Source organism: Plasmodium knowlesi (assembly GCF_000006355.2).
Source record: "Plasmodium knowlesi strain H genome assembly, chromosome: 9".
Classification (NCBI taxonomy): Eukaryota; Apicomplexa; class Aconoidasida; order Haemosporida; family Plasmodiidae; genus Plasmodium; species Plasmodium knowlesi.
Window position 1 is genome coordinate 683,163 of NC_011910.2, and position 27,363 is coordinate 710,525.

The following is a 27,363-nucleotide window of genomic DNA, read 5'->3' on the forward strand; positions in this document are numbered from 1 at the left end:
TTATTATTTTATTTTTACTGCCCGCGTCACTTGTACTGTGTACTTGCTATTACTGGACGATTATCGAGTAGTAGGTCTTCCTTCCCAATCCCAAAATGGCATAATAATTTCCATCCTTGGCTTTTACGAAGGAAGACGGCATACTTAAGTGGTATTTAGCATTATCTATGAGTTGTCTGTTGAGGTAGATACACCTCTGAGCCAACTTTTCCTTGGCTTCCTTATTAGTTGATGCCACTTCGAACTTGCGCAAAATATGTACAATGCTAATGTCGTTTTTGTGTATGTCATTTTTATTAATTACGATAAAGGGGAATACTTTTAGCTGGTCGACCCGATCAATTACGGAAAATTCGTCCTCCTTTAAAAGTCTATTTAGTGTATGAATTGTGCATACAGTTTCTGCTCCGTAAACAAATGTGGTGACAGAGTCGGCCAGTTTTTCCTTCGCTCGATTTATCTGGGCATCATCATGGTAATCCTCTCCCCCTGAAGTAATATCACTTGAAGGATTCCTACTCTGGACATCCAAATCGGTGAGCATAGAGATATAAGAATCAACCTGCTGATCATCAATGTTTCGTAAGAAGTTCCAAAAGAGGAAAGGAGGGGTATATTCCTTATCAATCCAGATGGGAATTTTCCTATTCTGTTCAAACAACGATTTGCTATATTTTGTGTTGTTCTTATGAAGCAACAAATTGCTAGTCAATCCATACAACTGCGTGTTATGCAGGTGTTGGCAGAGTTCTATACCCGACTGAATGTTACCCCATTGGTCCGATCCCCCTATTTGTATAAAGCACCTGTACTTTTTATACAAATGAACAAAATCGTATGATTGCAAAATCAGGTAGTTTAAATCTTTCAGCGTTAAATTATTTCCTTTCAATTTGTCTTTAAAACATTCTTTTTTTAAAATTTTGTGCAGAGCAAAATATTGTCCATGTATTAGGAAATCAGCCAAGTCCATTTGTTTGTACCACTGTCTGTTGTTTACAATGGTCAGTGACCCTTTGTTCGGTCTGTGGATGGAAAATTCATCTTGGGTGTTTCCTCCCATATCATATTTTCCCCCTGGGGATGTGCCCACATTAAGCTCTTCCCCCCTCAGAAGCAATCTAATAATGTTCCCTTTTATGCTCTCTTCATTCTCGCTAATCTCCTCATGGATAGGTTTCCTCCGTTCAGCCTGCTGGAAGGAAGGATCCCCAATTTTCGTTGTGCTCCCTCCCAACAGTACCACTATATCCGTATTATGATTACGCAAAATATCCAGTATCATTAACTGCAGAAGATTTCCCAAGTGGAGATACTTGCAATTCACATCAATTCCTAGGTAGACTGATTTCCTCTTTTCCTTTTTTGATTCCGTCTCATTATGATATAATATGTTATCGACACCTTCTATGTCACTGACGTAGTGAATTAACTTTCGTTCGAACAACTTCTTCAATGCTTTCGATTTTATTTCATGCTTCTTCGTTTGACTGTCCCCAAAGGGAGGCTTGCTTGAGCTCAGGCACTGGTGGGGTTGGAACTTATAGCATTGGGTTTGCACTGCATGGGCGAGGAGAAGCAACAAGTAGAGGGATGACCCCACCATCATCTGCTTCACCCATTTTACACAGCGCTGAGATGGTGTCCAGAGGGTGTGAAGTCCCCGCTGTGTGGGGTAGGCACCTATTCTATGAGGTGTCAATATATTCCCCCAAATATTATTCTTACCCTTCTCCCCCTATATTCCCTGGCTTCCTTTCGCATGGAATCAAGAACTCCGCTGGAGAGTAAACAATTTAGGACACCCAAAGCGAATGGAAAAACCAATGCCTGGGGGTACAGTATCAAATTTTCATACATGAACGGGCACTGAAATATGTGCAATCATATATGTACACTCAAATATGTAATGCCTTTTTATTCATGGCTTCCCGGGGTATCAAACTAGCGCAACTTTGTCAACTCCCGGTTGATCAATCGAGCTAGCGCACATTGGCCATTCCAGGCAGTGACATGCAACTGTGTGAATTTTTTTTTTTTTTTTTTTTTTTTTTTTTTTTTTTTTTTTAAAATGCCTATCCTTCTTGCGCACCTGAAGTATATGGCCACAAGAATGGGATGAACCTCTACCTGCGCTTAAGTGGCTTGCATGAAGAAACAACTATAAACAGATCTCGTTGGACCCGCTACTTCCCCCCTTTTTCCATTCCATCCTTCCACACCCGATCGGATGGGATTCCAAAATGGGCAAGCCTAACTCCCTCAAATAATGTTCTCCCTAAGTAGGAAGCTAGGGTTGTCGTTCGAAATCCCCTTCAGCCAAATTCAGAAAGTTACCGCCCGGTCGTCGGGCCCAGGGGGACAGAGCGTCAACAAGGTTAGTCAACAATCTTCTACAGAGGCGCACCCTTAATCCACCTTCACAGAGGAAGGAAAAAAAAAAAAATCCCCTCTTCTTACACTTATTTTTGGTGGCCCCCTTTTTCCACTTTTTTCTCCCCCCCCCTCCGAACGACAGGCAGAAAGCAAAGTGCAGCTTCGCTTTAACGTCGACACGGCTAAGTGGATCCCCTCCACGGTTAAGGACAACTTAAAGTACAGAAAAAAACGGAGGCATTTAAAGTTGTGCAAAGTGGGAAGAAGTGGCGTCTACGTATTGTTACTCCCAAAACATATGCCACTTATACCTTCTTTGATCCAATGCAGGAAGATCCACAAGAACAAGCTGAACAAGAACAACGAGCTCATCATCGAGTGTGAAGGTAGGTGTTGCTCAAAGATGAAAAGGTGCAAATCTGCTGCAATACCTGTAGAGGTCTTCTTCCATCTCAGTTTTCTTTTAATCCATTTTTTTCTTTTAATTAATTTTTCTCTTTTAATTAATTTTTCTCTTTTAATTAATTTTTCTCTTTTTTTCCTTTTTTTTTTTTTTTTTTTTTTTTCACCTTCCCGACAATCGTCAATCATCCCCTTGCACACATGCAGAGACGCCCTCGCAGATATCCAACTACAAAATTTGCACGGATAAATTAAGGGCCCTCCTGGAGGAAGCTGAGGTAGGCGTCTCCCCCCTTTCCCTTCATTAGTGAACACTTATTCTGTACTTTCGATCCATCCATGTACATTATATCTGTTCATACGTGTTTCTTTCAGAATTACAAAGAGAAAACCAAGCACACATCCGTTAAGGATTTTATACATTTGATAAAGACAGATGAGCAGGTAGGCAAGGTCTAACCTTCCTTCCCCCCCCCCTACATTGGGCTGTTAACCTGTTCAGCGTGGCACTTTTATGGCTCCCCCTTTGTGCAATCATCCTTTTGGGGGACTTCCATTTCTCCCTTTTTTTTTTTTTCTCAACACAAAGTGGAGTGTCAATGTACAAACGCTGCACCCCAACGTGTGCACTAAACCTACGTGTGCATTCCACATGAGAACCTTTCACCAACGCGAATTTCACGAACAGATAAAACGGTATAAGGATGCCCTAATCGAAGGCAAGAAAAAACGAAGAGAGAGGAAGTTTAACAAACGTGATTACGATTGAGCGCCTTTGTCCACTTACAAAATCTTTCAACCATTTTTGTACCATCGTATTGGTGTAATCTTCCAGTAGAGAAGAAGTTACAAACGGTCACTCCAAACAGGATGAAACACTTATATCCGCATTAAGATGAGACAAACGGATAACCGAAATGGCAATCATTCAAGAGTAATCCCACAGAAATGTCTAAAGATATGAACCCCCCCCCAATCTGATGGTGTGTACATTAACACTTAGCTGAGTACCTTTGCAAAAAAAAAAAAAAAAAAAAAAGCAAAAGAAAAAAACAGGAAATTTTTTTTTTTTTTTTTTTTTTTTTTTATAACTCTGTCCGGATTTCTAGCTAGCTATCCAACTAGCCAAACTTACGGAATCCACATAAAATCGCCTAAATAATTTTTTAAAAATTATTTAAAAGGGAAATTTAAAATTTGGGCATTTTTTTTAAAATATACAAGTGCGCACATTTACATGGGCATTGAAAAAAGGGGGGCAAAGGAAAACCTCATAACACGACTGTGGAGGGTGAAGCACATACATGGAGTAGTTATCTGCGTAAACATGTGGAGTAGTTATCTCTGTAAATATGTGGAGTAATTGTCTGTGTAGGTGCATGGCGTAGTTTTATGCGTAAATATATACGAACAGATATACATGGTCGTGTGCGCTTGTGTAAGGTTACGCGGGCATATGTACATGCGCGCAATATGCATGGCACAAGTCAACAGCACATAGGAGGGCTCTATCAGTCCGCGCGTAAGAAGGGGGTGGTCCACATACACACACAAATGGCGGCACAGGCACGTTACACATACGAATAAGCGCACTTCTGGACTGGAAATGAATATAGTTGTCCTCACACCCTGTGTTAAAAAATTTGCAGTTCACGTGTTCTTGCCTTTTAGTCGTCATAAAAGAAACTTGAATAAACATAAATGTGTATTTATATGCATGCACGTGTTGGACGTGTATCTTGCACTTGTGTGTATGTGTGTGTGTGTGTGCAAGGGGGTATACTTCTAATATTTGCGCTTCTTTCCCTTTCGACTGAGAAGGTGGTACAGATGCTTAGTTCAGCGAGAATCCTCTGCATGGTTCTTACGTTCACTTTATTTCCCCACGTATTTTTGCACTTCCCCTCTACAAAACGCACTACTGTACCGCACCTCAATTCTCGATATCCTCCTCGTCGATTGCCACCGCCGCCGCCTGCTCCAACTCCTTCTCAGCCTCACGGACGATATTAAGGTCTATCTGGAATTCTGGAGCCTTTGCGTGCTCACCCACGAATACGAGGTTTGGCTGGTTGGATAATCTTCTAGCTAGCCACAAAAATGGTTTCTCAAAATTGTAGTTGGACCTCGCAGACAAATCATAATATTGCAAATTTCTTTTCCTGTGGAATTGTATTTGTCTAGACTTAACCTGTCTGTCCTTCACGTCTACCTTGTTTCCGACTAACACCATCGGGATGGTTTCGCAAACTCGCGTAATATCTCTGTACCAATTAGGAACGTTCTTGTAGGTGATACGGGACGACACATCAAACATGATAATGGCACAGTCACTCTTTATGTAGTATCCATCTCTCAGTCCTCCAAATTTCTCCTGGCCGGCTGTATCCCATACGTTAAATTGGGTCTTGCCAAAGTTAGTTTGGAATTTCAATGGGTGCACTTCGACACCGAGGGTGGCTGCGATAGGTTAGCGAGGAATCAGGAATACATTTGCAGTGAGTCGGCAAATAATTGGCAGTACATTTGCGCTGCGTCAACAGTGAGTAGAGTAAGAGCTTGCCAACAACAACACAAAGAGCATTCACAAACACCCCTCGAGGGGGAGTTCCCCAAAAATTCACTTACGAATATATTTCTTCTCAAATTCTCCCGTAAGGTGTCTCTTAACAAATGTAGTTTTTCCTACACCACCATCCCCAACTAAAATAAGTTTATACTGTGGTATGAATTCTTGGGCGTCCATTTTTTGTTTATGTCTGCAAAGGGGGGGGGAGTGAAAAAATGGATATAGGAGTATATGGTAAAATGGAAAGTGGCAACAGACGAAGGGGTGCCAACTTCCACTCTTCCCTGCTTATGGTAAGGGAAACTGATCCCTTAAGATTGAACCACGGTTAAGTAAAAATAAAATAAATAAAATAATAAATGAATAGCTAGCTGTATGAACCGTTCAGGTGAAAAAGAAAAAAAAAAAAAAAAAAAAAAAAAAAAAAAAAAATTCCATTTAAACACAGCACAGGAGGAGCACGCCAAGCGTGATGAGAAATCAAAACTACCTCCGCCCCTTACAAATGATGCAACTCAAAATGGTGAGACGATATGGAAAAGTTTCTTCGCCCTCTAAAAAAAATATCAAAAATACACATGCAAATGCAACGAAAACTGCGTGCAAATGAGGGAATGATTACTTGTGCAGCATGATTGTAGACAATTACATGCACATGTATACGCACACACAGCAACACATGCACAACGGATACCCATACGCTCTGTCCTCCCTCATTTGATGCCCCCAACTCAATGGCGTGCGATCGGATGGGTTAGCAAACGTGTGCACATTGCATTTTTTCCCACGGGGGATTGTACTCAATGCGCCACGTCGACGATTTATCAATAGTTCGCCCTGACTGGGGTTCCCTCTAATCCACGCATGGTAAAGGAACCAGCAATGGGGGGGATAAACACCTTGGGGAGGAAGAAACTCAGAGAGCGCAAAATCAACAGAAGGAGTAGCACACTCAGCAAAGCAAACATGAGGGACGCCACAACAGCTGAACACCGGAATGACAGAACTGCACAGAATGAACGGGTCATATGTAGGCAACACAACAAAAAAAAGGAGGTGAAAGAAGTCGATGGGAAAAAAAAGAAAAAAAAAAAAAAAAAAGAGGGGAGAGGAAACTATGCGAATAAAAATAAAAACAGGTATAAACGCAATGGATGAACAAGCAGAGTAGATATATTGGTTGCTCTGTTCGGGTAGGTATATAAACGTTCGGCACAGCGCAGTTCTCGTAGGTTTCTCTCACTACGCATATCGCTCTGTAAGCATTCTTTTACTTACTTTAAAAAGGGGAGGCAGTTAATAAAACCAAGGAAATGGGTGAGGGGGAAAAAAAAAATAAAACAAAATAAATATATTAGGAAAAGCAAAACTTTTTTTTTAAAAAGGCTTTTATAAGGATGAATGGGGAAAGAAAAAAGGAAAAAAAAAAAAAAAAAGAAAAGAAAAAAAGATGGCAACTTCGATGGAGTAAAAAATTACATTTATGTGAAATGGGTGGGGGAAAAAAAAATAAATAAAATAATGAAGAGAGAATTCGATATTTCGCTTAACAGGAGCAAGGAAAAGAAAAATAAAAAAATTAAAAATTACCCCTTTCGCCGAAATTGCATTAAGGTTGGGCGGGCAGGTATACAAAAACCTTGGCGAAGAAAAATTGTTGACCGGTGGAGTATAGTACTTTTTTTTTTCTTTTTTTTTTTTTTTTTTTTGTATGCCTTACTTGGTTATAGGGTGAAGCCTTTTCTTCTTTATTTATTTATTTTATTTATTTAATTTTTTTTTTACCTCCGCGCCGTGTACTACTCTGTTATACGCATACATCGGAAATGATGAATTGTGCGTAGCAATTTGTATTGCAATTTGTATGGCAATTCGTATGGCAATTTATATAGCAATTTGTATGGCAAAATTTTGGGGGGCCATTTTTGCGGCAAGTTCTGGGAAAATTTTCTTAACCCCACGCGGTACTCTCGTGTGCAGTACGGCATATGTACGTTTTGCACGTACCCCCCCTGGGAGAAGAACAAGCATGCGGCGTGACCTGTCGCACAGTAATGCTAACTCGCACGCATAGTGCCCTGGGAATAAAGTACAGGCACCGCCGCCCCCTTCTCAATTTGTTTGGTGTATGCTCCGATTCTGGGGGCAATCCAAGCGTACATATGATAGTGGGAATGCGTATGCCAAGCGACATATAAAATTAAACATACATATGATCTGAGTAGGTACGGAATGCAGTCCTTTCCACCGGCGCTCCTTATGTATCGGAGGAGGAGTTCCTGTACGCATATGCGCAACACATGTGACAAGAGGGTCGTGTGAATGGAAAGCGATATTCTGTCATAATAATAATACTCCCCTATTAAGCAGCACTGCAGGCGGGGACGCGATGATAAAAAGTACAGTGTGGAGTAGCCAACGTTCGATAAGGATGTGATGAAGGTGAAAAATGCCCTCGTCGTTCTTTTGGCATTGTTACTGCCTTTTTTTTTTGGGGAACTAAAAAAAAAAAAATATATTCCCCCCCTTCGCTGCATACTTTTTATGCCTCCTTTTGCGCCGCCAATCACGAATGGAGCGATTTGCTTGTTTTTAGCAGGGTAAAGGAGGGTTTCCTTTTTCCCTATAATGCCCGCAAAAGTTTGGAGACGCTGTCAAGTGTAGGGCACTGCAGAAAAAGGCATCCCTGTAACCATTGACTTTTTACGCTGGGTTGGTATGGGGGGAAGGGGAAAGATTCAAAAGGTGGGCACATGGGTGGATTGGCGTGTGTGTCCAAATTACCTATACACTTTTACGAAAAAAAAAGGCAGGTACATGTACACACCCACGGGTCGAAGATTTTGTCCCTCCCCCCCTTTTTTTTTTGGTAGGTTCCCGAGTGGGGAGGAAGAACCAACCCAATGGGATGGTTTAAACTGTTGCACGGTTGACTTTTTCCATGTTGCTGTGTTTACCAACGTGTGAACATTTTGGGGAATGTCTTCCACCATCTGTATATCCATATATGGAAATGCCTTATTTGGCTCTCAAAAATTATGAACAAGTCAGAATTTTTTTTTTTCAAATTGCGGAAAAACAGCCAAAATGGGGTAAACTCTTTGGGAAAAAAAAAAAAAAAAAAAATGCCCTCTTTACGGGTCATACATTGCAGTGAGTAGCCCAAAGTGGTATCGGTAGCATTTCACTTTTTCAGTTCAAAATGTATAACGTATGTTAGGTGCTATGTGGACATAAAAAGCAGCACCTAGCGGTTCATCAGAGGTGTCTTTTTATATACACTCGAACGTGGAGGACTTCTTCTTCCCGTTTTGGGTGACTTTCCCATGGCGCAAGCATAATGATCACCATGTTGGATCATCCCCCTCAATGGTAAAATTTAGCTCAGTTGTGTTAAGCCATCCTTCACACTTTTCATTTTGAGGAATATGCCACCGTGACGAGTTTGGAATTGCCCAAGCACGCACGCCACGGAGGAGGTGAAGGGAGGTTCACTGAAAAAACGCTAAAAGTTTAAAAGTAAAATCGTCCGTTATTTTCTCATGGAAGGAAAAACCTTCTGACGAATTGTCTCAAAATGTGTCCTTTTGAATCATCCTATAGGGAGAAGGATTTTTTTTTTTTTTTTTTTTTTCTTTTATGCCTGGATTCATCGTACCATCAAACTTGTTTATAAATCCCCTGAGAGGATGTCCCCATTCCCCCCTAGCAGCGTTCGAATATTTTGTACAGCTGATTGAGGGAAGTCAACTCAATAATGTAACCATTTGTGGAGAAGGTGCGAGGGACCCTCATGATGGTGTTGAGCTGAATCATGGGAAAGAAATATTTCTCAAAAACGAGGTTTATATTTTTTGAAGCAGCGAGATGTCTATTCACATCTATAACCGTTTCGTCCCCCAAGATATTTTCGAAGTGATAGGTTTGGTCGTCGTTGGCTAGCGGGGATGCTTCTCCTGACCCATCTGTGGTCGCTTGACCTTGTAGCATTTGTATTTCCTTCTCCTTCAACATGAGTAACTCGTTCTGGAATGTCCATTCCTTATCATCGAGTAGTGTAACTTTGGAATAGAAATTGGCTATCAAGTAACATATGCCGTTTATGCAGTTAAGTTCGTTCTCATAATCTACCTGGGTGGCGAGTCTTAAGAAGAGGAGAGGGAGGAACTCTTGTCCAGGGAAATACTCCCCACAACAGGCAGGGAAAGTACACACACAACCATCTTCAATAATGATGGAAAAATAATCTGCATACATTTCTTCATATGAGTAAAACACTTGTTCCAACTCGTTACATATCCTTTCAATATTTTTGGTCACGTAATCTGGATTTTCAAAATAACCTGACTGAGAGTTATTCATCGCGACTAGTAACAAGTCGTACAGGGGAATTGGAGGGTCGAACTTGAATGGAGGGATTCTTCCAATTCGGTTGAGGATCGATTGGTAAGTTATTTCCTTTATAATTAGTGGCATTTTGATCATGAGTAATTTATCCTTGTACTGAATGAGGCTGTGTAAATTATCCACTGCTCCTACGTATATGGAATTTTTCAAACATTCTGTCAATTCCTTTTTCTCCTTTTCTTCACATATTCTTTTAAGCTTCCTTATGCTACTTATATCATCACATTCACATGGGTACAACCTGTCATACTTGGTACTGCTTACATGTTTATCCACGTTGGTGTTGAAGAGACCTGGTTTTGGTCCCTCCAACTTTTGAACTTCGTACTCCTTGTCCTCGAACACCACCAATGCCGAGTCCTCATCCTTCTTCGTGCCCTCCTTCTTCACGAAGTAATTCGTTAGCGTAATTTGTCTGTGATCTGTTCGAACACGCTTGGTATCTATCTGCTTCTTCGTTTCATTTCCCGGGTTCAGTACACGGTCGTTGACGATAGAATTTTTTCCTTCATTCTGCAGAGGAGGTTCCTTCTTCAGCTCTACCTTCATGGAGGATACGTCGAATGTCGTTTGTACCATGTTGAGTGTGGGAGCCCCGAAGCTTCTGGCGTTGTGAAAATTCTTGAGGAACTCTTCTATCCGCTTTGATATCAGCATGGCTATCTCTTCCTGGTAGAGGAAGTGTACTTCCTTCTTGGTTGGATGCACATTTATATCGACTATGTCGTACTTGAGCCTTATGGACAGGTAAACCCAGGGGTAGTTCCCCTTGGCAAGGAAGTTAGCATATTGATTTTCGCACATTCTTTTTAATATCCCTGATTCGACCAAACGGTCATTTATAAAAAAAATGTAACTAGCCTTTTTCCCTCCATAGGTAGGGTTACTTATCAACCCATAACACTTGAAAAAGGTAGGGATTTTTTCCTTGATGAAAATACAACTCAGCTCTTTGGAGATATTCCTTCCATATATTTTTTGAATGGTTAACCTTACATTGTTTAAATTTTTTTCGTAATTTGTGTCCAGGTATTTTTCTTCTTCAAGCATTTTCTTCTCCACCTCCGTGTACGTGTATGTTTCCTTGTTCGTTTCGGTGTGTGTACCTGTTTGTGGAGAGTTTCCTTCATGTGGGAGATCAATCTGTCCTTGGGGGGTCTCCTCCTCCATTGTTGCCAACTCTCGGAATAACTCCTTCCGTTTTCCTTTGATAACGTATATGCCCCCAAGTCCACCGATACCTTCCCCCACCCCCTGTGTGCTCAAGTCGACGGTGTTACTGAGCCACTTCTTACACGTGAAGGCAACATGGGGGTAGTGAATAGCATACTTTTGCAGAACCTCAAGACATTTATTGTATTCATCATTATGGTTTAGCGCTCTTAGTCTGGAATTCATATTGTAGAATAAGTCGTCAAAACGTATGATGGTTCCATCTTTGCCTGAACAGATGGTCGGTTCCTCTTGTGTTGGTTTTCCATCCTTATAGGAGCACGTGTAACAAAAAGGGGCTCCTCTCTTCTTCGTTGTTATGGTTAAGTAGGAAACGTGCGAAATGGAGGATAATGCTTCCCCTCGAAATCCAAAGGTTTTAATCGACCGAATATCTTTATGGTTGGTTATTTTGCTTGTCGTAAATCTTTCGCACACAATTTTGAGGTCATCCTTATGTATGCCATCTCCATCGTCTATTATTTGAAGTGACTTCAACCCTCCCTTGTTGAGGTGCACACTTATATTCCTTGAGTTCGCGTCGAGGCTGTTTTCAATTAGCTCCTTTAACGCGTTGCATGGACGGATAATTACTTCTCCTGCCGCAATTCGGTTGATATCCTCTTCTGCCAGTTTGATGATACGCCTATCTGTAGATGCGCAGTTGCTCTCTCCACCGTTCATCACTGTGTTACCTTCCTCCATGTGGTCCAATGGGCATTCAGGGAGAATTCGCACTGCACATCACTGTCGTGGTGGTGATCGTCGTTACGGTCCTGGTGATATATATATCCTTCGTGGTATGTACCCCCTACAGGTTACTCTTCGCCTTTTTTTTTCTAAAGCTGCCAGCTGGCTTACATCAAAAGGGGGAGAGACTGTCCCTCCTAATCTGGACGAGGAGGAAGCGTTCACTCAGCCAAGGCCTCCTCTCTACGGAGTTCTCCCCATATAGATATATTGCACAGATGGGGGACCATCGTGGAGTAAAAAAAAAAAAAAAAAAAAAAAAAAACGCGCCAAAATTAACCTTCACCATTCACCATTTTTTAACCCTTTCTGAAATGAACGAACCTCAGTTGTAATGCACTTATTTTTATGCTACATTTTTTTTTTTTTTTTTTTTTTTTTTTTCTGCCCATTTTGTGTGTAGTCCCACTGTGCACGTTTCGCTGCAGCGAGGAGGGAGCGGCTCGTCTGATTTTGTTTCGTCCTCCCCTGGCATTCGCATAAAAAGAGCTACATCGTGATTGGGGCGTCCCGTTCGATTATTTTGTTGCACACTGCTTTGTCACAAATATTTATATATATATATATATATATATATATATATATATATATATATATATATATATATATATATATATTTTTCCGTTCTTTTTTTGCGCCTCTTTTTTGCGTTTTATTTCGTCCTTTTGAAGTCTCTGCGGGGGGACACACGGCAATGCACTTCACGCATAAGTTGGTCGCTATGTTTTAACCGGTCAATTGACGACACGGAGAAAACGATTTCCTTTTTTTAGTAGACAAAGAGGAAGAGCAAGTGAACAAGCGTCCAAGTGATCACATGTGTATGCCCCTATATTATTTTTTTTTTTTTCACACCTCTTGTAATGATTCATTTGGAATACCTGTTTGTGTCGCTTGCCCCTCATCACTGCTCCCGTTTTGCACACCATGCTGAGCGCAAAGACTAAGTTCGAAATTGCCAGGAATAGATCCTTCAGTAGCATAAGAGAAAACCTAATGTGCTCGTCGGTCATTTTGAAAAACTCTACCTGTCTCCTAAAAAGCAGCCCCACGTTTGAAAACACCACACAGTTGGACAGCCGGGTCGAAGACCTCCCAGATGATGTGGGTTACCCGCAGGAGGACTCACTGAGGGAGAGAAGTGCCAAGGAACTCCACCAGTATGTGTATACAGGTGGACTGAACCCCGACGACGAGGTTACCCTTACATCAAACGAATGGACACAAGAACACGACGTGAAAAATGAATTTAAAAAGGGAATTCTCTACGACAAAATTGTTATGTCTAACGGGGCATACAACACTTCCATCGAAACTGTTCACAGTAACTTCCAGATAAACAAACTAGAGAATGTAGTTAATTCGATAAAATTCGAGGAAAACACAAGTATTAAAATTCCTTCCTATTTAAGGAACTCTCCCCTCTATGTCCTCTACCCCGAGTTGGACTACCTGAATGGTGCAAGAGCAGAGGATGAGCCGGAAGGAAGAGAAGATGCAAGGATTTCAGGACAAGTACATGAAGAAATTCCTCTCCATGCACAAAAAAAAAACCTCAATAGCTACCTCAGGTACACCCTAAACAACAATCACAGGACAGGGAGAAACAGAATGTACGACTACTTTGAGTCGAATAAAAAAAATATGGTGGAGATTGCCAACCCCAACGACCTGAACCACACACTCCTGTACACAAAGAAGAACACACCGAGAGAGCAAATATACAATTTATATAAAAATAGGTACGTCAGCAACAGGATCAATCACACAGATAATGAGCTGAGCACACTGAATACGCTTAAGAGGTTGAAAATGCCTTTCATCGAAAAAAACGAAAAGGGAGAAAATATTATCATCACTTCGGAAGTTAACGCCAAAAGGAGAGTGAACCTTTTACAAAATTATGACCATACTAAAGAGAAAAATGAAGAAAGCACGAAACAAGGGAGTATGGGAGGTAAACAAAATTATACCGTATCCCTCATTGATGTGTCCTCTAGTGACAAGGCATCGATAAAAACAGTCCATCTCAATAATGTAAAAACTGGAGAGGAAAAAAAAAATATATTTCAATTGAAGAAAAATACACACAAGGATGTACAAGTGCAAACAAATCAAGAAGATTTTCAGGCATCTGCTAAATATGGTGTGGATTCTGATGTTGAGCGTGTCATGAGCATACTGGAAGGAAAGAAAAGAAGAAACGCTTCCACCGAAGATACACAGGTAGCGAATTCACCTCGAAAAGGAGAAAAAGGGATGCTCTCCATTTCTTACTGTGATGTAGAGGAGATAGACCAAAGTGGTGATGACACGCTAAGTCGGAGTGATGAAAGTGGGGAAGTGGACGGAACGGACGGAAGAGACGAAGCGAATGAAGAGATAGAGGAGAAGTTGGAGACACATACTAACACCAATGCAGATGAAATGGGTTCGAAGAGGGCGCCACCGAAGGCACACCCCGGAATCACCCATGTTATAGAAAAATACAACCAATTTTTGCGAACGAGACGATCCTGTGGGGGACTACATGGAACCATATTAAAAGAGCAGTTAAATGGTCCCCGTCGGGGTGGCCTGTTTATGAGGGGAAGAGCCCATTTGAACGGGGCCAAAGTATCACCTGCAAGTGATAACAATGAGCGTAAAGAACCGAGTGGATGGGATGGGAGCCCAACTCGAAGGTATAATCCTATGGATAAATTAATGATGGGATGGTATAGTCCTCTAGCAGGAGGGCGGGCTCCACTCTACCTAACTGGAAACAGGAACAAAACAATTTTAATCCCGAAGATGTACTCTCCTTGGGTTCACAATACACAGGGAGTGAAATTTACTAGTTCATCGTTCAGTGGATCTAGGATACGTAGGGACAGCTCTGTGGCTGAGAATGCTGTTACCTATGAACCCTCGATTGGAGGGTTTCTCGATGTCTACCCCAACGAATTGAGGAATTCTGAACTCAAACCATGCAGACAAGCTGTCTATATTAAAAGTAGTATCCCCCAGGGAGAGATGGAAAAGTGTCATACAGAGCGACCTGTTGAGGAAGGAAAAGTTGGAAGCGCACGTGATGAGGAATGCGAAAAGGAGAAGATTACAAATGAACTGCTACTGAAAAAATTGTACATTGAAAAAAAAAGACAGATGTACGAAAAGAGGAAATTCGAAAGGGCGATTTCCAGCATGATGAGGAAGAGAGCTGTATTGGAGGAAAGGGCAAGGGACAAGTACACCGATTTGGCGAGTTTCCATGGGATTGATCAGGTCAGGCGTGCTGGTCAGGTCAGACACGTTGGTCAGGTTGCTTACGCTGATGATGAATCTTGCAGAAGCACTGAGTGGGAAAGGGATATCCTTTTGAGAACCCACAGATGTGCAAGGAATCGTGGAAACGCAACTTACAAACTTGCGCAAGGGTTTAAAATTTGGAAGGATAGAAACCGGGGGGGTCAAGAGAAGGGCCACGTCAGCAGTTGTAGCAACGTAAATTTGTACTCGTCAAATGAAGAGTCGGATATTGGGTTGAGAAGGAGAACGCAGAAGGAAGTTCGTAATTGGAGTGCGCAACCTCGAAACAGAAGAGTGGGTAACCAACTCGCCGAGGGGGAAGAAAGAAACTGGGTTAAGAGCATCTCATCGAAAGCATCCCTCAAGGTAGCGATAAGGGGAAGATGCTACGATAAGCTGACAAATGAACTGAACAAGAAAGGAATCTCTCATAAATCTATGCCAAAGTTTTCCCCTCAGTCATGGAGGGGCAGAGCCCGTGTATGTGCCGCGGAAGATAAAAGGCTCAGGTCTCTGTCCTATAAAAATAGGTTGTCCAAATTAAGCGTCCTGGAGAAAAGCATCCAGCAGTTGAAGGAACACGCAAGGAGGAATGTTATCTTTGGAGGAAACGAAAGTTACGAAAAGGGTGATGGAAAGGTTGATCAAAGGAGGGATATTATTCGGAGTGAAGTCAACAGGTGTGTGGAGCGTGGTGGTCATGGAAAGTCGAGCGACGAGGCGGAGGATGAGTCCAGTGGGGGAAGCACAGACGAAGGGAAAAAACACCTGATGGATGAAAATAAATACGCAGAAGATGAAGAAAAAAATGGAATAAAAATTACGTATAATTTAGGAAGGATCGTGAAGAGGGGTAATGCCAATTCACATGAATGGGTTCATAAGGAAAATTCGTTTATCTCTCCACTAAATAAAATGGAAGGACGAATCGATGAGAGACAAGAATACCGTAATGAAGACCAAATGGATGAGCATATATACCAACGGGGGGATGCACAAACAGAAAACTTTGAAAGGGAAGGAGATTCGTACCAAACTTTAGAGAGGAAACAAAAAAGACAAACCTCCCCTGCGGAAAAAAAGAACACAATGGAAATCAATTCTTTTGAAGGTGCTGATTCCCAAAACACAAAGACCAACGAAGTAGACAATTTAGTGAGAGTAAAAGTATCAATAAAGAAAGCCGGTGAAGGAAGAAAGGAACTAGACAAACGGAATAATAACGTACAACAGGATTCCAACCCTAGTAACTATTTTTTACATGAGGATATTGAGAGAATGTATTCCTATTCCTACAAAGGAAATGCAAGTAATGGGTACATCAAACGCACAGGATTTGTAGCGAAAGAGAAAGGAAATTTCAGTGATACGGAACTGACCATTAGGAAGAGAAATTCGGAAAGGATTACAAAAAAGGGAGATGAGCCCAATGGTAATGGCAGTATCCAATCAGGGGATCACTTTTTTTTTCTACCTGTTTGGCAATTAATTTGTTGCACGTGAATATATGAACAGTAATATGTACACCAATATGCATACTTAGGGGAATCTTCACTTGACAACTTTTTCATGATCCTTTTTTTTTTTTTTTTTTTTTTTTTTTATTTATTTATTTTCGCGACTCTCTTGCAGACAACCCCGGCAGTCGAACCTTTCTGAGGAAGAACGAAGGACACGGAGGTGGAGACTATTTAAAGATCAAGAAAAAAGAGTCGGGAAATATGCGAAGCCACTCGCATTCCAAGTTTTACAACCAGGAAGAGGGAAAAAGGGAGACATTACCAGGTATTGAGTTCGCCTCCAAATGCAACTCACCCCTATGCAGAAGTCGACCCATGCAGACGGACAAGTTGCTGGACTTGGAACGTATCGACCCCAATAAGTGGATACAAAAAATTTTTGGAGATACGCATTGAAGTTACGCGACGCGTGGAGGAGTCGAACAACCCCCCCTCTTCCGTACGGTGAAGAACATATATACACCTGTGTCATCCTCTAATCGTTCATGCGCCTATGGAGTATAGGAACAAATGCGCAAAATTAACCTTTACTGATAGAGTATGCATCTGCCGCTCGATATATGCATCGTGTATTGTGCTCCTCCATCATGGGAAGGTTTCTTTTTTTATATCTCTCTAGTGTACCAATCGGTGAGGTCTTTTGAGCCATGCCTGGGAATGTCCTACACAGGAAAGCGTTCCAGGTTCTGCTCTAGTGCAAGACACTACAGTACAATACATTACCGATCAGAATATTTGCGCTGCAATCCATATTAGCTTACATATACATTTGAAGAATTGCGACGAATGGAAAAATTTTAAAACACACATTCAAAAAAAAAAAACACCACGTGATTAATTCACCAAAGGGTTAATTAGTAGAGTCCTCAGGACAGGGGGTGGAGCTTCATCAACAGTGCATACTATGGGGAGTATTTCAAAGAAGTAGCCGCGCAGAGGATACCTCGAAGCGCAGGCTGAGTTCCTCGCGTGCGGGGACAATTTGGATGAATAAAAAAAAATATATAGGCCCAAAAAAAAAAAAAAAAAAAAGAAAAGAGAAAAGACCCAAAGATGGTATAAAAACAAAGGGGGCATATGAATCAGAAAAAAAAAAAAAAAAAAAAAGAGACTGGATAAGCAAATGGAGAGAGATGTGGTATAAATGGACACATAATTTAATTTATCAAAAGTGGAAGACGGGGAATAGCATAAAATGATGTGTACAATTATATGACTTAAAAATATATATATCGGTACGAACGCAATGGAGAGGTGAGAAAAAAAGGGCCGAGCAATCGGGGAGTTGGATGCGCGTGATGTAGGGTCATCATATGGGGGCGGATTAGCGGATTGTCGAAAATGTAGATTATCGGTTTGTCGGATTAGCGGATCGATGGATCGACGTGTCTGCAGATTGGCAGTATTATCGTATGACGCATGGCTCATGAAGCGGCGTAGCTCGTGCGACGTCTATTTTTTTTTCTTCTCCTGTTGCTTCCAGTCGAAGGAGCTCAAGGCCATCTCGATTTCGTACGCGTCGACGGGCAATTTCCCGTTATACTTTAAAATTTCACTTTCCTTGTGCAAGAAAAGGCCACTGTTTAGATCTAACACCAACTTCCCGTTGAATGGGCCTTCGCCGTAGTCTCCGTTTTCGAATTCGACTGCCAAGTCGCCCTTGTTAACTGTGCACTGTGGAGGGGAAAAAGAAAAATCACATATATATATATATATATATATATATGTATGTATGTGCATATGTACAACGTAAATGTGTGCAAAGTGTGCACTTTCGCCTGACCCGTTCATATTTTTTTTCGCATTTATGTTGTAAAAAAAAAAAAAAAAAAAAAAAAAAAAAAAAAATCGAACTAGCCATTCGGCAGACACATCCTACATAGTGCAGAGGGGTAGACTCAAAAACAACTCAATTCCGCAGACACGATTTTCGCATTTGTTACGCATCAGTATAGCATAAACACGTAACCGTTTCTACCCCTTCTTGCTTCGAATTACCTTCTTTACTTCAGCGCCCAAGGAGTTCTGAACTGCCCGCATGAGGTCCTCCTCCGGAAAACTCTGGGGCAATCCTACATAATTATAATATATTTCGTTCACTATTACTTCTAGCTCTTCCTGCTCCTCTGTAAACCAGTTGGTTGACATGAGTAGTGTCAAGAAGGAAATTATTTTGTAGTAATCCTTTTTGTCTTTTTCTTTCTCGATCTCGGCCACTTTAGTCCACTGGTCATATACACTATTTACAATGCCCCAAATTTGTTTTTTATCATTTTCTGATATGGTTTCATTTTCCAAAACTTTGATCATATCTCTAATCAGTTCACGCATATCATTTGGGTATACATAATTCGACGATGCCTTCAGCCCCTCCATATTTTCCTTTTCCATTTGATGTTTTTTTACGAAAAAATTCCTCTTACTTTGTTCAAGGGGAAAATGTGGGTGCTCGGAGTATTTTACTGTATAATGTTTTATTCTTCTCTGAAAAAACTGGATTGCCTCACTACATTCCTCTTCGTGGGGTTCTTCTTCCTCTTTTCCCGGGATCCAACAAATTCTTCGCTCGCGCCGCGCAGTTGGGTGAGCCTAGTTCTTTCATTCGTTGTCGTGCTTGGCAATTAGCCGACTGGTCATTCGTCAATAGCTCGTTAAGTAAATCCTTTGTCGCTCCTTAGTAACTCTTTCGTCGACCATTCGTAGCCGTTTGGTCACCCAATTGGTCACTTCCTTACGCACCTTTTTTTCATCGGCTGTCATGCAACAAGGGACATTCTAAAAATGCGAATCTTTTCGCTGCATGGCGTAAGAACTACTACCTTCCTCTTTTTGTACTTTTTTTTTTTTTTTTTTTTTTTTTTTTATATATATATATAAGCCCGCGTCGCCAAGAGGAAAAATGGATAAATGTACATGTACACTGCAGTGCGCTCTGTATTGCACTGTATATATACTGGACTGTACAAGGTATTCTTAATACGTGCAGGCGCTTTACGCATATGTGACTGAACCAAGAAATGAAACGCTTACAATGGTGCTATCAAGCGGAAAATACGAAAAGGATGTATACAAAATATACGTTCGCATGCATTCCTTTGGATGTAATGCTGTGTATATACCTCTTCGTATGTATGCCAGGAGATGAGAACGTATCGATATTGGTGAGGTTAAAAATGTATGTAGAGAGGAATTCCAATTTGCACATTTAATGTTTCTTTTTTTTTTCTTTTTTTTTTCCCCCCCCCAAAAAAAAAAAATCAGCATAAAATGTAATAAGGGAAAACGTCCAATGAAAGCTGTTTTCTCACCATTCAGTGAAAATTTTAATTCGTAATTTACTAGCGGTTGGAAATATTTTCCGCTCCCTATGGAAAAGCAAAAACATGATGGAGTTAAAGATAGGGGATAACAAACGAATCAGCAGTAAGGGGGAAATAAAAGGCAACACCTGCCACATGTTTGTTTAGAAAAAAAAAAAAAAAAAAAAAAAAAAAGACCGTGAGTTGGCAAAGACAGCAGATTTAAGCAACTCAATTTCATTTTTTTCTCACTTGACAATTTTTTTTTTTTTTTTTTTTCGCGTCAAGGCTGCAAACTGTTATGCCGGAAAAATGTATTTTTCTCAATACTGACATGAGCAACGAATCAATTGTAGATCTACCTGAACACGTTAAGTATGGAAAAATGTCTATCAACTAATGCCAAGTGGCTACCATGAATTATGTAATTTCCACACATTCTTTTGTGCGGTCCTCAGTGACTTGGTGAAATGTTTATCTGATGGACCATCCGGACGATAAGGACCACCTGCATTTGTTTGCAGGGATGGGTGAACAGTCTACACCTTTAACAGACAGAACAATTTTGCCGTATCCATTTTTACCGATCTGCGGAAGTGCTAGTGACTTATCCCCATGACAAATATGTTCCATTCTCTTTTCTGCGTTCTGTTCGCCGTTTCGGAAATTACATATGGAACGGTGGTATCGTAGGTTGGCTCATAAGAAAGGTGCGTACAGATACATAGGGGGTGTACTATCATGAAGGGCAGCAAACTAATTGACAGAAAAAAAAAAAAGAAGTATTGGATTAAAAAAGGGATTACCCCTTTCCTTCCATCACACAGTTTATTCTCCACAAATGAGGAGTATCTCCCTGCGTTCACCTACCAAAGGTGAGTCACCCCTCTGCTGGTTGACAAACGTTTCTCAAAAAAACGCTGGAATTTGTTGGCACCCATGGGAACCAGGTCAAATGTGATTTCCGAAAAATGGTTTGGTAATGCATGAGAACGTGAAAAGAATTTTCTGCCTCGCCATCCATGATGCTGCCTTCAAAATAGGGGAAAGGGACTAACCACTAACATCCCCATGCAGATTATTTTATTTTATTTTTATTTTTTTTCTTTAATTATTTCTTTGCTAGACAATGGTCACGAGGACGAAAAGGTATTTTTTTTTTTTTTTTTTTTTTTTTTTTCTTCAAAATGGGGGGGGCACATCGCGACAAAAATGAACTAGGTTAAAACATACACATATGCATAAATATATAATTACACTTAGGGGGGGGTTTCTTAGGCTTAAAATTTTAACAGGCGCGAAAGTTCTTGTTTGCCCAAAGTGTTTTTTTTTTTTTTTTTTTTTTTTGTCGTTTTTATGTGCCCATCCTTTTTTCTTTACCCCCCATTTTTGGCTGTTCCATTTTGAGCAACGCGAAACTGCACATTTGGTTGGAACTTCCGAAAAAGCTGCAAAAATAAAGGTACATCAATTTGCATACATATGTATACATACCAAGGTACATACATACGGATATATTTCCTTCTTTCGCTGCTCTCCTTCACTGCTTTCCTTATGCGCTCTGCCTAATTTTGCCTGCTCCTTTTTGTCGCACCTACGCCCACTGGAAGGATGATTCAGTTCGTGCTTCTCATCAGTCGGCAGGGGAAAACGAGACTAGCGAAATGGTACATCCCATTGTCGCAAAAGGAGAAGGCGAAAATAATTAGGGAGACTTCCCAAATTACGCTGAACAGAACACCCAAACTTTGCAACTTTGTGGAGTGGCGAGAGTACAAGCTCGTTTTTAAAAGGTTTGCCCACTTGCGCTTCTGCCTGAAGGCATATAGGGAAATGCCCAACCCCGTATATTTCTATCCCATTATGTCGTTCTACGCCCTCATGTGTTTTCCATTGTGCCATATGGTTCTACTCCCCGCAGGTACGCAAGCCTCTTCTTCATCGCCTGCATTGACAAAGGAGACAACGAACTAATTACCCTGGAAATCATCCACCACTACGTAGAAATTCTGGACAAGTACTTTGGCAACGTATGTGAGTTGGACTTAATATTTAATTTCCACAAGGCGTACTATCTACTGGACGAGATATTAGTGACAGGAGAACTGCAGGAGAGTAGCAAGAAGAATATCCTGCGGGTGGTCTCCGCGCAGGATTCCCTGATGGAGGACACCAAAAGTAGCAAGAAGTTGGGCTCACTCATTTGATGGTGCAAGCATTTGGCACGCCCAAGTGGATGAACTATAACTTCGTTTCGCTACTAGGTGAAGTGATCTCCTATCGATAAAAAACATGCAGAGGTGGGTAGAACGTTGCCGTTTTTTGTACGTGTGTCCATTTCTCCTCTGTCCAACTCCGTAACGCCATTCTGCGGTAAACTCTTTTTTTTTTGTGTGTGATATATACCTTTATAGGCGATGGAGCATTTATGTTTTTCCAACTTATTTGAAACCTTTTAAAGCGTTTTTTTTTTTTTTTTTTTTTTTTTTTTCATTTAAAAGTTATTTTTATGAAGGCATTTTTTCAAGATGTCTGTCCAAGACGTCTGCTAGATGCATTCGTTGAGCGCTTCCACAAGGCCCACGCAGGAGGAAAAAAAAAAAAAAAAAAAAAACGTTAACGGTGGTACGTAATACTACAGTGTGAAAAAAAACGGATATAAGCAGTTGCCTGCTGTACAATTTTGGGGGGGGGTGAAAATTCAGGTGTACTTTCATAATGGGACATCCCCTGGTTGCTACACACGTACGTAACAATTTGGACGCCTGCATTACAATTTGGATGCATGGGCCTCCTTGGCAGAGTTTTCCTCATCGTCGGCCTGGGCGGGGCTAGCCTCAGTAGCGGGGATGGTTCTGTCTACGTTGCCGGCGCTGGGCTCACTGGGGGATGGATCCTCCTGAACACCTGACACTCCATCGGCATTCTTCTCATAATGGTAAGCATACCTAGCAGTGAGCAGAAGAAGTTCGTTCAATTTCGTCAATAGGGAACGTGGGTCTTCCAAAATACCCGCAGCGATGCAAGCATTATCGTAGAGCTGTTGAACCAACAATTTTGCCACATCCTGGTTTGTATTTTTGAGGTGAAAAATGGAGGTGACAATGGTATGCGAGGGATTTAACTCCAAAGTGGCAGGTAAATTATTCAACATGTTATTGTCCTGGAAAGAGCTATTCTTCATGGTAGCCTTCATAACCTTCCTCAGTGTGGGGGATAAGAATCCAGTAACCACTGCAGGAGATTCTGTTAAGCGGTCAGAGAATTTCACATCTGAGCATTTAGAACCCAAAACGTCTTTGAAATATTTAGCTAGCTCACTTTTTTGGCTATCATTAAAGATCCCGTTTTTTCTTGCTTCGTCGGAAGCTTCATCCTTGTCGCCTGCTTTAGCTCCATCTGCCCTGTTAGAATTGAGGAGCTCCTGGTCGAAGTCTTCATTCTGAGACGAGTCGATGGAAACGAATTTGGCCCCATTAAATTCCTGTAGATTCATGAGTACAAATTCATCAATTTCTTCAAAAAGAAGAAGGACATCAACTCCCTGCTTTTTGAAAGGCTCCATGTAGGGGGATGACAAAGCCACATTTAACTCGTTCACGCAAAAGTAGTATATTTTTTTCTGTGAATTTTTAAAATTGGCTACATAATCCTTCAATGAAATGTTCTTCCTCTGTTCGATAGAGTAAAATCGTAACAGATTCATCAATGTATTTTTGTAAAAATTATTTGAGGAATCTTCAAGCACTCCCTCCTTCAAGTAGTAGCTATAGTTGGTGTAAAACTTTCGATATTTGTCTTCATCATTTGTGGATTCTTTCTCTAGAGTTTTCAATATTTTGGTAACTACTACCCTGGATATTTTATTTATCAACGTGCTGTCTTGCATGTTCTCTCGGCTAATGTTAAGTGGCATATCCTCACAGTCAATTACTCCCTTAACGAAATGTAACCACTTTGGAATTATGTTATCTGCGTTTTTCTTCACCAATACCTTTTTGCAGTAAAGGGAAACTTCAATTTCGTTGCTTTGTTGAAACAATCTAGATGGTGCTTCCTCTGGGATGTAGAAGACACTCTTTATAGACATAGGCGCGTCTGTTTTGTATAACACTTTGTACACATACCCTTTGTCATCACCGTAGTTTTTATTCTTTGTTAAAAATTTGAAAAATTTATTGTGTTCTTCTTCCGTCACGTTCTCTTTGCACCATAAAGGTTTCTGATTATTTATTTGCACTTCATCTGTCAAGCTTTCTGTTTCCCCTTTAGACGTATCTGCAGCGGTTGTAGAATCCTCCACTTCTGTTGTCCCGTCCATCGCTTTCTCCTTTTCCACATCCTTGTGAAGTCCCTCTTGTGGGAGAGAGGAGGATTCCTCATTCTGCATGTCGTCTCCCTTCACCAAGCGACTGCTGCCCTTTACGTCCTTCTTCCTATTGACGATATAAACTGGAAAGTTAATGAACGAGGAAAATTTCTCCACAATTTCTTGAACCCTATGGATGTTAGAAAATTCTTTACAGCTCTCCTTAAGGTGGCAAACAATTTTGGTACCTCTGGGGAGATCCTCCACTTCCTTCAAAGTGAAAGTTCCATTTCCATCAGATTTCCAGTGATAACCAACTGAGTTCGCATCATGTGATCTTGTGAAAACTTCTACTTCATCTGAAACGACAAAGGAACTGTAGAAGCCTACACCAAATTGTCCAATGATGTTATCTCCAGGTTGGGAAATCTCGCTCTTTTCACCTGATGGATCAGAAGAGTTTTTACTCTCCTCAGTTGCGTTTCGGCTTCTCTCCTTTAATGCATTTAGGAAGTTTAGAGAACCACTTTTCGCTATCGTTCCCAAGTTCTCAATCACCTCTTCCTTGTTCATACCAATTCCACTGTCCTCAATTATGAATAAATTTTTCTTCGCATCCGCTGACACCTTGATGTGTAGGGGAATTTCACCTGCTTCATTTGCTACCGTATCATCTACACTTCTGATGGATGCAGTTTGAGTAAACCTCCTTTTTTCCAAAGCATCAGAGGAGTTACTAATAAGCTCCCTAATAAATACTTCTTTATCTGTGTACAGAGAATGGGCAACTATTTGTAGCAGCTTCTTGGTCTCTGCTTTAAATTCGTAACTTTCTCCATTGCTGCTAAAACTCCTCACCAAGCCTCCACGCCTGCTCAGTTCCTTGGCAATTAGTTGAGCATACCATTTGTTGTAGACATGGCTACCGGTGCTAATTTTCCGTAGTCCTCTACACGTGGCAGCCGCTGCCTTGTTCTTCGTCTGTGCTTCGACTACTCCACATGTTTTGTTTATCTGCAGAGTGGATCGGGCGAACTTTGACAGACTCATGGTTCGCTGTGCGTTTTTTTTTTTTTTTTTTTTTTTTTTTATTTTGGTGTGCTTGGTTTTTCAGCTGAGTGTGACTGCGTCGCGCTTGCTAAAAGAGGCATGCGTATGCGCAGGTGGGGGGAGATGCGCGAGTGGGAAATGTATTTGCAGAGAGTAGGAAAAAAAGCGTCGGAAAAGCCTCGGCAAAGCGTAGAAAAAAACGATAACAAATTTTTTCTGCCAGTGGTATGAAAATCAGTTGCAAATTTTGCTAATCATTTGAAAGTAATTCCAAAAGGAATGGCAAAATTTTAGGGCGTACTCTTCATAAAGATATGGTTATTTTTTCTAAGTACAACAAGCATTTTTTTTCTTTTTCAGCTTTTTTTTTTTTTTTTTTTTTCTTCCTTCCATATGTCACCTTGAAGTGTACCCTCGTGTGCTTCGAACTTAGCGACGTTGTATTAGGGGAGGCGCCTCGAACCGCAATTCCCCCCCCCGTGGCGACGCCACGTGTTCCGCATATTTTGATGCAGAGGCTGAGCCACATTATATCCCTCGTTTTGCGTGCATTTCTCACTTCCGCATGCAGGTAAAAAAATTTACATATGTGATGATACCTCCTTAAAATGAAGAATCCACCCTTGTGAGAAAAACATTTTAAGGAAAAAAGGCCACTTAAACGCACCCACATGGAGTACGCACAGATAGAAAATACGCAGGTGTATGTAGGATAGATTCGTGTATCTAACCTTGCGCGAGTCCCCCGTTTAATAATCCCGCACCTACATACTACGACCGAGGAAATAAGGAGGGACAAAAAAAAAAAACAAAAAAGGGGCCACCCTCAAAAACTAGAGGACAAAGTATCAATTTGTTGTACACTTACATTCTATAAATAGCAACGGAGATTTTTTTTTTTTTCTATCTTTCCCCTGACCAACACATTTTGACGATTTGCTTTGGCGTTTACACAACATAGTGAGTAATTCTCTCCCATAAAGGTTGGGAAAACACAACAGAAAGTATACCCCCCCTTCCCGTGGGGGGTAAGCTATTTGTATGCCGCCCAATGGTGTCCATGTTTCCCCGTATCAGTAAAATGGAGAAAACATCACCAGAGTCATGTTAAACATGGCAGATGGAATTTGTCCCATCGAGGGGATTTATAAAAGTATGGACTAGCCAAAATGCTTTTTTTTTTTTTTTTTTTTTTTTAAATTTTTGGTCATAATATTTGCACACATTTGCGGCGCAATTTTGAGAAAAATTATTGCCGTTCAGGTGATTTGTTCGATGTGATATCCCCGTTTGCCCAGTACCTGGTGGATTGGTTGAATATTCAACAGGTGTGGAGAAGTTTTCCAAAATGCAAAGCCCTTTATGGAGACTTCTGCCCTTACGGATGTACCTGTGTGTACACGTATGCACATTTGTATGTTTATTTGCGCTCCTTAAATGGATCACCCTCCGCTAGCCTTCCTCTTCGAGAGGTAAAACCACCTATGTGAAAAAAAAAAAAAAAGAAACAGACAGGCACACGGGAAAAGCGAGGGTGCTCGCCCTCCTCAGCCGACAAAGCTCCATATAATAGGAAAACACATATATATGTATAAGAACAATACGGCGAAAAAAAAAAAAAGAACTCCTTTTTCTTGGTCTCTTCCCATTTGAGAGCGAAATTATGTGTTCCCCCCTAAGATAGGGTCACTACACGTGAATAAAACGGACGAACATTGGTAGGGTTCATCGTGCTGACCCATTCAATAAGAGAGGGCCCATGAGTAGCTTCTTTCTCCTTCTTGGCAAAGAGACCACGCATGATGTGCCATACATTCCAGCATAAACCTCTTATGCGTCAGTTCAAATGAATTAGCCCCTACTATTAACTCTCACGATTTGGTACACCACGCAGTATCCTTTCTTTCACCTTTTTCTATGGGGAGATAACCATTTATAGGAATACTTCCCCCCCTAGGCATGAGACTTCAACAATCTCTACCAGGTGGCGAGTCCATTTTTCTCGGTCAAATTGTTCAAAAGGATAATCCCTGTTGTGGGTAGAAGAATGAATGTAACTTCACTGCAGAATGTCGAAATCGGGAGGAAGCTCGAGGTGCCCATCGAATGTGTAACCTTATCCGTTTTGTTCTCCCTAACAAGGGAGAACTACAAGGGGAAGGAACACAAAGAAATTGC

At 41.1% G+C, this 27,363-nt stretch overlaps 8 protein-coding genes across 8 annotated transcripts; 3 read left to right on the top strand and 5 right to left on the bottom strand.

The window, feature by feature from the left end:
• Positions 1-49: 49 nt before the first annotated feature.
• Positions 50-1,609, bottom strand: PKNH_0915200 (tyrosine--tRNA ligase, putative; the record flags this gene model as incomplete). Its single annotated transcript, XM_002259140.1, has 1 exon — positions 50-1,609. One exon carries the CDS (start codon positions 1,607-1,609, stop codon positions 50-52), a length of 1,560 nt encoding a protein of 519 aa, XP_002259176.1.
• Positions 1,610-2,269: 660 nt separating this feature from the next.
• On the top strand, positions 2,270-3,547 carry PKNH_0915300 (peptidyl-tRNA hydrolase ICT1, putative; the record flags this gene model as incomplete). Its single annotated transcript, XM_002259141.2, has 6 exons — positions 2,270-2,377; positions 2,519-2,595; positions 2,707-2,762; positions 2,986-3,056; positions 3,154-3,222; positions 3,467-3,547. 6 exons carry the CDS (start codon positions 2,270-2,272, stop codon positions 3,545-3,547), a joined length of 462 nt encoding a protein of 153 aa, XP_002259177.1.
• Positions 3,548-4,711: 1,164 nt separating this feature from the next.
• Positions 4,712-5,524, bottom strand: PKNH_0915400 (GTP-binding nuclear protein RAN/TC4, putative; the record flags this gene model as incomplete). Its single annotated transcript, XM_002259142.1, has 2 exons — positions 4,712-5,238; positions 5,407-5,524. 2 exons carry the CDS (start codon positions 5,522-5,524, stop codon positions 4,712-4,714), a joined length of 645 nt encoding a protein of 214 aa, XP_002259178.1.
• Positions 5,525-9,052: 3,528 nt separating this feature from the next.
• On the bottom strand, positions 9,053-11,650 carry PKNH_0915500 (DNA mismatch repair protein MLH, putative; the record flags this gene model as incomplete). The annotated part of the gene is made up of 1 exon (XM_002259143.1): positions 9,053-11,650. The coding sequence occupies one exon, from the start codon at positions 11,648-11,650 to the stop codon at positions 9,053-9,055; it is 2,598 nt and encodes an 865-aa protein (XP_002259179.1).
• A 993-nt stretch (positions 11,651-12,643) lies between these two features.
• On the top strand, positions 12,644-16,923 carry PKNH_0915600 (conserved Plasmodium protein, unknown function; the record flags this gene model as incomplete). Its single annotated transcript, XM_002259144.1, has 2 exons — positions 12,644-16,439; positions 16,640-16,923. 2 exons carry the CDS (start codon positions 12,644-12,646, stop codon positions 16,921-16,923), a joined length of 4,080 nt encoding a protein of 1,359 aa, XP_002259180.1.
• Positions 16,924-17,979: 1,056 nt separating this feature from the next.
• Positions 17,980-18,918, bottom strand: PKNH_0915700 (conserved Plasmodium protein, unknown function; the record flags this gene model as incomplete). The annotated part of the gene is made up of 2 exons (XM_002259145.1): positions 17,980-18,201; positions 18,526-18,918. The coding sequence occupies 2 exons, from the start codon at positions 18,916-18,918 to the stop codon at positions 17,980-17,982; spliced, it is 615 nt and encodes a 204-aa protein (XP_002259181.1).
• A 2,519-nt stretch (positions 18,919-21,437) lies between these two features.
• Positions 21,438-22,033, top strand: PKNH_0915800 (AP-1 complex subunit sigma, putative; the record flags this gene model as incomplete). The annotated part of the gene is made up of 2 exons (XM_002259146.1): positions 21,438-21,619; positions 21,748-22,033. The coding sequence occupies 2 exons, from the start codon at positions 21,438-21,440 to the stop codon at positions 22,031-22,033; spliced, it is 468 nt and encodes a 155-aa protein (XP_002259182.1).
• Positions 22,034-22,596: 563 nt separating this feature from the next.
• On the bottom strand, positions 22,597-25,185 carry PKNH_0915900 (heat shock protein 90, putative; the record flags this gene model as incomplete). Its single annotated transcript, XM_002259147.1, has 1 exon — positions 22,597-25,185. One exon carries the CDS (start codon positions 25,183-25,185, stop codon positions 22,597-22,599), a length of 2,589 nt encoding a protein of 862 aa, XP_002259183.1.
• Between the last annotated feature and the right edge of the window lie 2,178 nt (positions 25,186-27,363).